The 14,217-nt window shown below is 44.7% G+C and overlaps 1 protein-coding gene across 5 annotated transcripts in view; it reads left to right on the top strand.

Moving 5' to 3' along the window:
- The window catches only part of nhsa (Nance-Horan syndrome a (congenital cataracts and dental anomalies)), a 112,746-nt gene that overhangs the window by 18,150 nt on the left and 80,379 nt on the right, over positions 1–14,217 (top strand). For all 5 annotated transcript variants that reach the window (XR_011667924.1, XM_071342242.1, XM_071342244.1 and 2 more), the window contains exon 2: positions 11,538–11,690. Coding sequence is in view for 4 of the 5 variants with exons in the window: in XM_071342242.1 (XP_071198343.1) it covers positions 11,538–11,690 (153 nt within the window). In the remaining variant the exon portion in view is untranslated. The remainder of the gene's footprint in view (positions 1–11,537; positions 11,691–14,217) is intronic.

Below are 14,217 nucleotides of genomic sequence, written 5' to 3' on the forward strand. Positions count from 1 at the left end.
CAATATATCCACATAATTTTCCTTCCCCATGATGCCATTTTATTTTCCTTCCCTCCTGCAGCAAAGCACCCCACACCATGATGCTGCCACCCCCGTGATGGTGTTCTTTAGAAAAAGTACGATCTTTGTCCCCATGTGCAGTTGCAAACCGTAGTCTTGCTTTTTTATGGCGGTTTTGGAGCAATGGCTTCTTCCTTGCTGAGTGGCCTTTCAGGTTATGTTGATATAGGACTCATTTTACTGTGGATATAGATACTTTTGTACCTGTTTCCTCCAGCATCTTCACAAGGTCCTTTGCTGTTGTTCTGGGATTGATTTACACTTTTCGCGCCAAAGTACGTTCATCTCCAGGAGACAGAACTCGTCTCCTTCCTGAGCGGTATGACGGCTGTGTGGTCCCATGGTGTTTATACTTGCGTACTATTGTTTGTACAGATGAACGTGGTACCTTCAGGCGTTTGGAAATTGCCCCCAAGGATGAACCAGACTTGTGGAGGTCTACAATTGTTTTTCTGAGGTCTTGGCTGATTTCTTTTGATATTCCCATGATGTCAAGCAAAGAGGCACTGCGTTTGAAGGTAGGCCTTGAAATACATATACAGGTACACCGCCAATTGACTCAAATGATGTCAATTAGCCTATCAGAACCTTCTAGAGCCATGATATAATTTTCTTGCATTTTCCAAGCTGTTTAAAGGCACAGTCAACTTAGTGTATGTAAACTTCTGACCACTGGAATTGTGATAGATTATTTCACTTATAATTAATTGTGTCTAAACAATTCTTGGAAAAATGATTTGTGTCATGCACAAAGTAGATGTCCTAACCGACTTGCCAAAACTATAGTTTAACAAGAAATTTGTGGAGTGGTTGAAAAACGAGTTTTAATGACTCCAACCTAAGTGTATGTAAACTTCCAACTTCAACTGTACATATACATATTTTTTTAATGATCAGAACATTAACCATGTGTGTTCACTTGTTTTCTGCTGTTCTGTAGTTGTTTCGACCCAATGATTCATCTGACAAACAAATAACTTTGCGTCCTGCAGGCCCAGGCATGGATCAAAGCTGGCGAGACATTCAATGTCAGCTTCACAGACGAATCAACCGTGGCCCTTGAGCAATATGCTCAAAATTGCAAAAAAAAAATTTTAAGTAAGAAGATCAAGCAAGCCGAGTCCCAAGCATCCGCTCAAACTCCATGTGTGGCAGGATGTTCTGTTATTTTATTCTGTGTATATCAATTTAAAAAATCATGTTTCTAGTCTATTGCATAGTTGCAATGTGTAATCATTGATGTCGCAGGAGTGGAACACTGTTGAAGTGTATAATTGTAATACATACATGCAGACACAGCACCATTCACAGAATGGAGTTTGATACACCTGGATATGACAGAAAGAAAGAAAAAACACTTGCAAAATAGCGATTTTCATAAATTAAACTTTATGACAAAAAATATGCACAATCGTTTGTCTCTACTTTAACTAACATATTCCTCAATTGTACATGTTTTGCTTGACTCGTTATGATGTAATAACTACTTACATTTGCCTCCCCGTAATGTTTTGTCAGCCATCTTTGCTGAAAGCCACAAGGGAGGGGTGGCTCCGCATTAAATTCATCATTGGAACCACTCGACATGATTGGTCATATCAAAACCTTGGGACCCAAATGCATAATGAGTGCTCTAACTGCCCCTTGGGTTGTCTGGAGCGATGAAGCAGTGACGCTGGGTACCTCTAAGTCCCGCGGTGTAAGCTCACAACTTTTAAAGGCGGAACCATTGTACCAGACGAGCTAAATGCCCTTTATACTCGCTTCGAGGGAAGCAACACTGAAGACTGCACGAGAGCACCAGCTATTCTGGATGACTGTATGATAACGCTCTTGGTAGCCGATGTGAGCAAGACCTTTACACAGGTCAACATTCATAAAGCCGTGGAGCCAGATGGATTGCCAGGGCCCCGTAGCACTCACGTCGATAGCCATGAAGTGCCATGAAAGGGTGGTCATGACTCACATCAACATCATCATCCCGGAAACACTAGACCCACTCCAAACCGCCGCCCTAACAGATCCACAGATGACGCAATCTCAATCGCACTCCACACTGCCCTTTCTAACCTGGACAAAAGGAACACCTACGTGAGAATGCTGTTCATTGACTACAGCTCAGCGTTCAACACCATAGTGCCCACTAAGCTAAGGACCCTAGGACTAAACACCTCCTTCTGCAACTGGATCCTGGACTTCCTGACGGGCTGCCCCCAGGTGGGTGCAACAACATGTCTGCCACACTGATCCTCAACACAGGGGTCTCTCAGGGGTGTGCCCTTAGTCCCCACCTGTACTCCCTATTCACCCATGACTGCGTGGCCAAACACGACTCCAACGCCATCATTAATTTTGCTGACGACACAACAGTGGTAGGCCTGATCGACAACTATGAGACACCCTATAGGGAGGTGATCAGAGAACTGGCAGTGTGGTGCCAGGACAACAGCCTCTCCCTCAATGTAAGCAAGACAAAGGAGCTGATCGTGGACTACAGGAGAAGGCGGGCCGAACAGGCCCCCATTAACATAGACAGGGCTGTAGTGGAGCGGGTCAAGAGTTTCAAGTTGGTGTCCACATCACCAACGATCTATCATGGTCCAAACACACCAAGACAGTCGTGAAGTGGGCACGACAAAACCTTTTCCCTCTCAGGAGACTAAAACGATTGGGCATGGGTCCCCAGATCCTCAAAGTTCTACAGCTGCACCATCAAGAGCATCCTGACCGGTTGCATCACCACCTGGTATGGCAACTGCTCGGCATTTGACCGTAAGGCGCTACAGAGGGTAGTGGGTACAGCCCTGTGCATCACTGGGGCCAAGCTTCCTGAAAGCCCATAAAATGGTCAGACATAAAATGGTCAGTCACCCTAGTCATAGACTGTTCTCTCTGCTACCGCACGGCAAGCGGTACCGGAGCGCCAAGTCTAGGACCAAAAGGCTCCTTAACAGCTTCTAACCTGGACATGAAATACAAATACAATAAATGTGCAGCGTACAGTAAAGACCAGCAGTCAATTTATTTAAGAATTGTTTTTAGTTTATTAGGTCTACATTAAAGTATGGTAGCCTACTGTACCTGTTCATTTTCCTGGGCTTTCGAGTTTGGCGTAGAACAGGCATCTGATGGTAGTGTTTGCGAATAGCACTGTTCGTGACCAAAATCCCCAAGTCTACCAGTATTTTTAAAATGTCTCCAGTAGATTTTCCGTTCCTCCGGAATGCCCTAGTCTGCTCAATTAAATGGATAGAGATCCTGGTCATGGTGCTACAGTATAATCAAAGTGAGGACAAACGGCAATCTGCTGTATACTTAAAGCCTATTGTAACCTGAAAGTCACACCTTTCATCACCCCGCCCAAAACTCCACCCTTAACACAGTTACCATTCAAAAACGAGCTGTTAATCAAAAAATAATCACATTGCGACCAAAAAAACCAGACGAAATAGACATCGTTTTCATCAAACCAGCTTCTTTCTATGGTGCTACCCGTTCCAGGGTTAGGACTGTAGCCACCAGCTTCTTTCTATGGTGCTACCCGTTCCAGGGTTAGGACTGTATCCACCAGATTCTTTCTATGGTGCTACCCGTTCCAGGGTTAGGACCGTAACCACGAGAGGACTTGAAAATGAGCCAGAGCTGAGAGGATCACCAAAACTAAAGGTATTTTGGTTTCAAAGCATTTTATATTCAAAAAAAATCGGAGGGATGTAACCTTTCAATGTGTAGGCATACTGTATAATTAACTCGATAATTGTGCACCTAAAATGTGAATGTGTTTTTGCAGAGCTTACAACCATCAGGCAACCATCCGTGGAGATCAGTGGACAAAGGGATGGACAACATCAGACAACCATCAGACAACCATCCGCGGAGATCAGTAGACAAAGGGCTGGACAACATCAGACAACCATCAGACAACCATCCGCGGAGATCAGTAGACAAAGGGCTGGACAACATCATACAACCATCAGACAACCATCCGTGGAGATCAGTGGACAAAGGGCTGGACAACATCATACAACCATCAGACAACCATCAGACAACCATCCGTGGAGATCAGTGGACAAAGGGCTGGACAACATCAGACAACCATCAGACAACCATCCGTGGAGATCAGTGGACAAAGGGCTGGACAACATCATACAACCATCAGACAACCATCCGTGGAGATCAGTGGACAAAGGGCTGGACAACATCATACAACCATCAGACAACCATCAGACAACCATCCGTGGAGATCAGTGGACAAAGGGCTGGGCAACATCAGACAACCATCAGACAACCATCCGCGGAGATCAGTAGACAAAGGGCTGGACAACATCATACAACCATCAGACAACCATCCGTGGAGATCAGTGGACAAAGGGCTGGACAACATCATACAACCATCAGACAACAATCAGACAACCATCCGTGGAGATCAGTGGACAAAGGGCTGGACAACATCAGACAACCATCAGACAACCATCCGCGGAGATCAGTAGACAAAGGGCTGGACAACATCATACAACCATCAGACAACCATCCGTGGAGATCAGTGGACAAAGGGCTGGACAACATCATACAACCATCAGACAACCATCAGACAACCATCCGTGGAGATCAGTGGACAAAGGGCTGGACAACATCATACAACCATCAGACAACCATCCGTGGAGATCAGTGGACAAAGGGCTGGACAACATCAGACAACCATCAGACAACCATCCGCGGAGATCAGTAGACAAAGGGCTGGACAACATCATACAACCATCAGACAACCATCCGTGGAGATCAGTGGACAAAGGGCTGGACAACATCATACAACCGTCAGACAACCATCAGACAACCATCCGTGGAGATCAGTGGACAAAGGGCTGGACAACATCATACAACCATCAGACAACCATCCGTGGAGATCAGTGGACAAAGGGCTGGACAACATCATACAACCATCAGACAACCATCAGACAACCATCCGTGGAGATCAGTGGACAAAGGGCTGGACAACATCAGACAACCATCAGACAACCATCCGCGGAGATCAGTAGACAAAGGGCTGGACAACATCATACAACCATCAGACAACCATCCGTGGAGATCAGTGGACAAAGGGCTGGACAACATCATACAACCATCAGACAACCATCAGACAACCATCCATGGAGATCAGTGGACAAAGGGCTGGACAACATCAGACAACCATCAGACAACCATCCGCGGAGATCAGTAGACAAAGGGCTGGACAACATCATACAACCATCAGACAACCATCCGTGGAGATCAGTGGACAAAGGGCTGGACAACATCATACAACCATCAGACAACCATCCGTGGAGATCAGTGGACAAAGGGCTGGACAACATCAGACAACCATCAGACAACCATCCGCGGAGATCAGTAGACAAAGGGCTGGACAACATCATACAACCATCAGACAACCATCCGTGGAGATCAGTGGACAAAGGGCTGGACAACATCATACAACCATCAGACAACCATCAGACAACCATCCGTGGAGATCAGTGGACAAAGGGCTGGACAACATCAGACAACCATCAGACAACCATCCGCGGAGATCAGTAGACAAAGGGCTGGACAACATCATACAACCATCAGACAACCATCCGTGGAGATCAGTGGACAAAGGGCTGGACAACATCATACAACCATCAGACAACCATCAGACAACCATCCGTGGAGATCAGTGGACAAAGGGCTGGACAACATCATACAACCATCAGACAACCATCCGTGGAGATCAGTGGACAAAGGGCTGGACAACATCAGACAACCATCAGACAACCATCCGCGGAGATCAGTAGACAAAGGGCTGGACAACATCATACAACCATCAGACAACCATCCGTGGAGATCAGTGGACAAAGGGCTGGACAACATCATACAACCATCAGACAACCATCAGACAACCATCCGTGGAGATCAGTGGACAAAGGGCTGGACAACATCAGACAACCATCAGACAACCATCGCGGAGATCAGTAGACAAAGGGCTGGACAACATCATACAACCATCAGACAACCATCCGTGGAGATCAGTGGACAAAGGGCTGGACAACATCATACAACCATCAGACAACCATCCGTGGAGATCAGTGGACAAAGGGCTGGACAACATCAGACAACCATCAGACAACCATCCGCGGAGATCAGTAGACAAAGGGCTGGACAACATCATACAACCATCAGACAACCATCCGTGGAGATCAGTGGACAAAGGGCTGGACAACATCATACAACCATCAGACAACCATCAGACAACCATCCGTGGAGATCAGTGGACAAAGGGCTGGACACCATCAGACAACCATCCGCGGAGATCAGTAGACAAAGGGCTGGACAACATCATACAACCATCCGTGGAGATCAGTGGACAAAGGGCTGGACAACATCATACAACCATCAGACAACCATCAGACAACCATCCGTGGAGATCAGTGGACAAAGGGCTGGACAACATCATACAACCATCAGACAACCATCAGACAACCATCCGTGGAGATCAGTGGACAAAGGGCTGGACAACGGGCCGCACTGAAAAAACACATGGTTGCCAAGAAAGCGGTTTGTTAAGCTAGATTCTTAAAATGTGTACAGCATTTGTGTGTTGGAGTCACTTGTAATTCATAATTGATCTACTGTTTCTATCATAGGCCACTGTAATAGATGGGGGCGGTACCATTCTGCTCATCTGAAGGTGCTCATGGATCAGATTCAAACTTTGAAGACTGATATGAAGTCATTGATGGCAGACCAGCAGATGGAGAAATGTACTGCTGATGTATTGGTCCAGAGCCAGGGGGTATTGGCGGAGAGTCACTCCTCATTAGCGGAGAGTCGGGTGGAGAGTCGGGTGGAGAGTCGGGCGGAGAGTCGGGTGGAGAATGACCCATTGAAAAGGGAGAGGAACCAGATGGAGTCAGAATCCACGCCAGGCACACCTGTGAGCTCTGGAACTCCCCCTCCGGCAGGCAGAGTCAACATACGTGGCGGGTTCATCAGGTCGTCGGTTCACCCTGACATTTCTATTCCTCCTCTGACCACAGAACTTGACCACCTGCTCACCAGGCACAGCAAGGGCCGTCCGGACCGTTATCCTGTTCTGCTATTCCAAGGTTCTGTAACCGAAGAGATACCACGAGTGGGCACAGAATACAAACTGGGATGGATCCCGAGGCAAATGTGGCTTACCAGTGAACCTCCGTGTGTTCATCAATAATACGGTGTCTCAGAAGATACCGTCCATGACTGATGCAACTCCAAAAAGCATTAAAGACCGAGTTAATGAGTACTTGAGGTCACCGAGAAAGTCTGGTCATGGCCTGCTCTCCCTTATGTAAGGAATTGGGCACTTTCACATGTTTACTACAGTATGTACTGTAGGCTATGTTTACTTGTCAGACTGCACAGTAGCCTAATAAACAAATGCAGGTGGCTTATCTTCAAAATGCTTTATTATCCAAATGTAAAAGCATATACTGTACAGTCCTGTATTTCTTCACCAGCATCTTTATGCTTTCGTTAATAAAATGATGATAAAAATACTATTTCAAAATGTCCATAATGAATTACTTGTTCAAATAAGCCACGATATTCTTGAGATGTTGACTGACTATAAGCAAGTGACGTCTGCTTTTTTTGCCCTTTTCTCGCTCACTCTATGTTAAATGAAAACGAAATCTCCAAAATATCGTTACTTTTTAAACAAAGTGATTATTATTAATTAATTTAGAATGCTATAAAAGCCCCTGAGAATATCTAACGGAAAATGCCCTTAGATATTAATTTAGAGTCCTCCAATCCTCTAAATTGATTTTGACGGAGAGTCACACCATTTAAAAATTTTTTCTCGATATACTGTAGGCCCATAGGTGAAATGAGTCTCACTAGTGTTGAGTAATGTCTGTCTAATTCTGTAGTAGACTTCACAACTATGTTGTGTAGATATCATTACTATGTTGTGAAGACATCACAACTATGAAATAACACATGGAATCACATACAGCGCCATATTTTCCATTCTATCAGAAACGGAGGGTTTTTAGTTTTTCATGGAACAGAAACACCATAATATTAATCTAATTATTTAAGCAAGTACCAGTCAAAAGTTTGGACACCTACTCATTCCAGGATTTTCTTTATTTTGACTATTTTCTACATTGTAGAATAATAGCAAAGACATCACAACTATGGAATCGGTTAAGAATAAATTCTTATTTACAAGGACAAATTAATTTATTTCCTTCCTCCCCAACGGGGATTTGAACCTCGGTCTCCCACTTACCCCGCATTCTGTAGTGCAGACATGGCCTGCTCTCCCTTATGTAAGGAATTGGGCACTTTCCCATGTTTACTACAGTATTTATTGTAGCCTAATAAACAAACACATTTTGTTAATAAAATAATCATAAAAAAATACTCTTTCAAAATACAGATGTTGATTTAGTTATGGATCCATAACGAATTTCTATGGGAATAAATATCACTGCTTTTACAGAAATATTGGAACAAAGTTGTCTAAGGCAAACAATTTAGTATCCTCCGATCCTGTAGCCTACTCACTGCTGGTGACACACTTCTGTGTATGGTGCCCCTCTTCCCAGCCGGGGGGGGTATATGGTATTATTCAGTGTTAGCACCCCCCCAGTGCTCCTACATCTTTTGTTTTCCAGTAACTGACCCCGGCCACCTGTCAAATGTGTTGTTATTCAAATATCTGCCTTGTCATGCCCAGCTACACTTCATAAGAAATATGGGTCATCTAAATTGAAGTAGGACCTCTTTCTAATTCTGTGAAATGCAGACTGTGGAGAAACGTCAATGATGCAGAGAAACAAACAGCATGTTGTGGACATAAGGGCCAGTCATAATCTACATGGTCCCATTCTGGGTCAAATCCCTGGAATCAGAGGGGATTGAATTCAAACTGAAATCCCTGCCTTTAATCTGGCTGTGTATACAATAACACAATAACACAGTACAATAGACAATACCTTGGACCAGTTACAATATGAGGATGATTTCATCTTAATACCATGACTTTCTACAGATCCTAATGTTTTGAAAGTCTTGTAACTGAACTTCATACTCCTGAAGTTTACAGCGTAACGCTCAAATGCCCCAGCATTTACCATAGCACGACCAGAATTATTACAGGAAGCTCAGTAACAGCACTTTGAGTAAGCATACATTCTTCTTCTGGGCTTTTCTTGCTTGCTTAAGTGCGTGCATGGCACACCTATCATTTTATATTACTGTACTTACAAAGCTCTGTAGCAGTAGCGTCAGGCTAGCCTGGTTATATACAGCTCTGTAGCAGTAGCGTCAGGCTAGCCTGGTTATATACAGCTCTGTAGCAGTAGCGACAGGCTAGCCTGGTTATATACAGATCTGTAGCAGTAGCGACAGGCTAGCCTGGTTATATACAGCTCTGTAGCAGTAGCGACAGGCTAGCCTGGTTATATACAGATCTGTAGCAGTAGCGACAGGCTAGCCTGGTTATATACAGCTCTGTAGCAGTAGCGACAGGCTAGCCTGGTTATATACAGCTCTGTAGCAGTAGCGTCAGGCTAGCCTGGTTATTTACAGCTCTGTAGCAGTAGCGACAGGCTAGGCTGGTTATATACAGCTCTGTAGCAGTAGCGACAGGCTAGCCTGGTTATATACAGCTCTGTAGCAGTAGCGTCAGGCTAGCCTGGTTATATACAGGTCTGTAGCAGTAGCGACAGACTAGCCTGGTTATATACAGCTCTGTAGCAGTAGCGACAGGCTAGCCTGGTTATTTACAGCTCTGTAGCAGTAGCGTCAGGCTAGCCTGGTTATATACAGCTCTGTAGCAGTAGTGACAGGCTAGCCTGGTTATGTGATGTGATTTAGCTGGTAGACCAGGTCGTGTGGATGTGATTTAGCTGGTAGACCAGGTCGTGTGGATGTGATTTAGCTGGTAGGCCAGGTCGTGTGGATGTGATTTAGCTGGTAGACCAGGTCGTGTGGATGTGATTTAGCTGGTAGACCAGGTCGTGTGGATGTGATTTAGCTGGTAGACCAGGTCGTGTGGATGTGATTTAGCTGGTAGACCAGGTCGTGTGGATGTGATTTAGCTGGTAGACCAGGTCGTGTGGATGTGATTTAGCTGGTGGACCAGGTTGTGTGGATGTGATTTAGCTGGTGGACCAGGTTGTGTGGATGTGATTTAGCTGGTGGACCAGGTCGTGTGGATGTGATTTAGCTGGTGGACCAGGTCGTGTGGATGTGATTTAGCTGGTGGACCAGGTCGTGTGGATGTGATTTAGCTGGTGGACCAGGTCGTGTGGATGTGATTTAGCTGGTGGACCAGGTCGTGTGGATGTGATTTAGCTGGTAGGCCAGGTCGTGTGGATGTGATTTAGCTGGTAGACCAGGTCGTGTGGATGTGATTTAGCTGGTAGGCCAGGTCGTGTGGATGTGATTTAGCTGGTAGACCAGGTCGTGTGGATGTGATTTAGCTGGTGGACCAGGTCGTGTGGATGTGATTTAGCTGGTAGACCAGGTCGTGTGGATGTGATTTAGCTTGTAGACCAGGTCGTGTGGATGTGATTTAGCTTGTAGACCAGGTCGTGTGGATGTGATTTAGCTGGTAGACCAGGTCGTGTGGATGTGATTTAGCTGGTAGACCAGGTCGTGTGGATGTGATTTAGCTTGTAGACCAGGTCGTGTGGATGTGATTTAGCTGGTAGACCAGGTCGTGTGGATGTGATTTAGCTGGTGGACCAGGTTGTGTGGATGTGATTTAGCTTGTGGACCAGGTCGTGTGGATGTGATTTAGCTGGTAGGCCAGGTCGTGTGGATGTGATTTAGCTGGTGGACCAGGTCGTGTGGATGTGATTTAGCTGGTAGGCCAGGTCGTGTGGATGTGATTTAGCTGGTGGACCAGGTTGTGTGGATGTGATTTAGCTTGTGGACCAGGTCGTGTGGATGTGATTTAGCTGGTGGACCAGGTCGTGTGGATGTGATTTAGCTGGTGGACCAGGTCGTGTGGATGTGATTTAGCTGGTAGACCAGGTCGTGTGGATGTGATTTAGCTGGTAGGCCAGGTCGTGTGGATGTGATTTAGCTTGTAGACCAGGTCGTGTGGATGTGATTTAGCTGGTAGACCAGGTCGTGTGGATGTGATTTAGCTTGTAGACCAGGTCGTGTGGATGTGATTTAGCTGGTAGACCAGGTCGTGTGGATGTGATTTAGCTGGTAGACCAGGTCGTGTGGATGTGATTTAGCTTGTAGACCAGGTCGTGTGGATGTGATTTAGCTAGCGTAATCACAACCCTATAGGTCATGCCGAGTTCATTTTATTCTCTGGTAGTCCTTATGTTCACAGAACTCATGGAGCCTTTCACCTCAGATTGGTTTCATACAGATCATTCGGAACCCTGCTCTGCCTAAACACCACCCATCCTCCTGTTCTCATGCATCTCGCTCCTCTCCCCCCTCCACAGCGGTATCAGATCTGGATGTAGAGTGTAAGTTATCAGACCACTACGTGTCTCCATGGCTTCTCCAGAGGAATGTGTTCCTGCCCTCCACCAGACCACCATGTCTCCAGGAGCTGCACCACACCGCAGAGCAGAGCCTCCGGGCCAGCCACAGAGGTACGCACACATGATAACACCCCTGACACACGACAACACACGACAACACCCCCGACACACGACAACACCCCCTGACACGACAACACCCCCGACACACGACAACACCCCCGACACACGACAACACCCCCGAGACACGACAACACCCCCGACACACGACAACACCCCCGACACACGACAACACCCCCGACACACGACAACACCCCCGACACACGACAACACCCCCGACACACGACAACACCCCCGACACACGACAACACCCCCGACACACGACAACACCCCCGACACACGACAACACCCCCGACACACGACAACACCCCCGACACACGACAACACCCCCGACACACGACAACACCCCCGACACACGACAACACCCCCGACACACGACAACACCCCCGACACACGACAACACCCCCGGCACACGACAGCACCCCCGACCCACGACAGCACCCCCGACCCACGACAGTAGATATAGTACAGTAGTGTCGTACAGTATATATAGTACAGTAGTATGGTGACAGTATATATAGTACAGTAGATATAGTACAGGAGTATGGTGACAGTAGATATAGTACAGTAGTAAGGTGACTAGATATAGTACAGTAGTATGGTGACAGTAGATTTAGTACAGTAGTATGGTGACAGTAGATATAGTACAGTAGTATGGTGACAGTAGATATAGTACAGTAGTATGGTGACAGTAGATATAGTACAGTAGATATAGTACAGTAGTATGGTGACAGTAGATATAGTACAGTAGATGTAGTACAGTAGATATAGTACAGTAGTATGGTGACAGTATATATAGTACAGTAGTATGGTGACAGTAGATATAGTACAGTAGATATAGTACAGTAGTATGGTGACAGTAGATATAGTACAGTAGATGTAGTACAGTAGATATAGTACAGTAGTATGGTGACAGTAGATATAGTACAGTAGTATGGTGACAGTAGATATAGTACAGTAGTATGGTGACAGTAGATATAGTACAGTAGTATGGTGACAGTAGATATAGTACAGTAGATGTAGTACAGTAGATATAGTACAGTAGTATGGTGACAGTAGATATAGTACAGTAGATGTAGTACAGTAGATATAGTACAGTAGTATGGTGACAGTAGATATAGTACAGTAGTATGGTGACAGTAGATATAGTACAGTAGATATAGTACAGTAGTATGGTGACAGTAGACATAGTACAGTAGTATGGTGACAGTAGATATAGTACAGTATATATAGTACAGTAGTATAGTACAGTAGATATAGTACAGTAGTATGGTGACAGTAGATATAGTACAGTAGTATGGTGACAGTAGATATAGTACAGTAGATGTAGTACAGTAGATATAGTACAGTAGTATGGTGACAGTAGATATAGTACAGTAGTATGGTGACAGTAGATGTAGTACAGTAGTATGGTGACAGTGGATATAGTACAGTAGATGTAGTACAGTAGTATGGTGACAGTGGATATAGTACAGTAGATATAGTACAGTAGTATGGTGACAGTGGATATAGTACAGTAGTATGGTGATAGTAGATATAGTACAGTAGTATGGTGACAGTAGATATAGTACAGTAGATATAGTACAGTAGTATGGTGACAGTAGATATAGTACAGTAGTATAGTGACAGTAGTATGGTGACAGTAGATATAGTACAGTAGTATGGTGACAGTAGATATAGTACAGTAGTATGGTGACAGTAGATATAGTACAGTAGTATGGTGACAGTAGATATAGTACAGTAGTATGGTGACAGTAGATATAGTACAGTAGTATGGTGACAGTAGATATAGTACAGTAGATGTAGTACAGTAGTATGGTGACAGTAGATATAGTACAGTAGATATAGTACCATAGTATGGTGACAGTAGATATAGTACAGTAGTATGGTGACTAGATATAGTACAGTAGTATGGTGACAGTATATATAGTACAGTAGATATAGTGACAGTAGATATAGTACAGTAGATATAGTGACAGTAGATATAGTGACAGTAGATATAGTACAGTAGTATGGTGACAGTAGATATAGTACAGTAGATATAGTACAGTAGATATAGTACAGTAGATATAGTACAGTAGTATGGTGACAGTAGATATAGTACAGTAGTATGGTGACAGTAGATATAGTACAGTAGATGTAGTACAGTAGATATAGTACAGTAGTATGGTGACAGTAGATATAGTACAGTAGTATGGTGACAGTAGATGTAGTACAGTAGTATGGTGACAGTGGATATAGTACAGTAGATGTAGTACAGTAGTATGGTGACAGTGGATATAGTACAGTAGATATAGTACAGTAGTATGGTGACAGTGGATATAGTACAGTAGTATGGTGATAGTAGATATAGTACAGTAGTATGGTGACAGTAGATATAGTACAGTAGATATAGTACAGTAGTATGGTGACAGTAGATATAGTACAGTAGTATAGTGACAGTAGTATGGTGACAGTAGATATAGTACAGTAGTATGGTGACAGTAGATATAGTACAGTAGTATGGTGACAGTAGATATAG

The sequence above is a fragment of the Salvelinus alpinus genome, chromosome 15 (genome assembly GCF_045679555.1).
Source record: "Salvelinus alpinus chromosome 15, SLU_Salpinus.1, whole genome shotgun sequence".
NCBI classification, from domain to species: domain Eukaryota; kingdom Metazoa; phylum Chordata; class Actinopteri; order Salmoniformes; family Salmonidae; genus Salvelinus; species Salvelinus alpinus.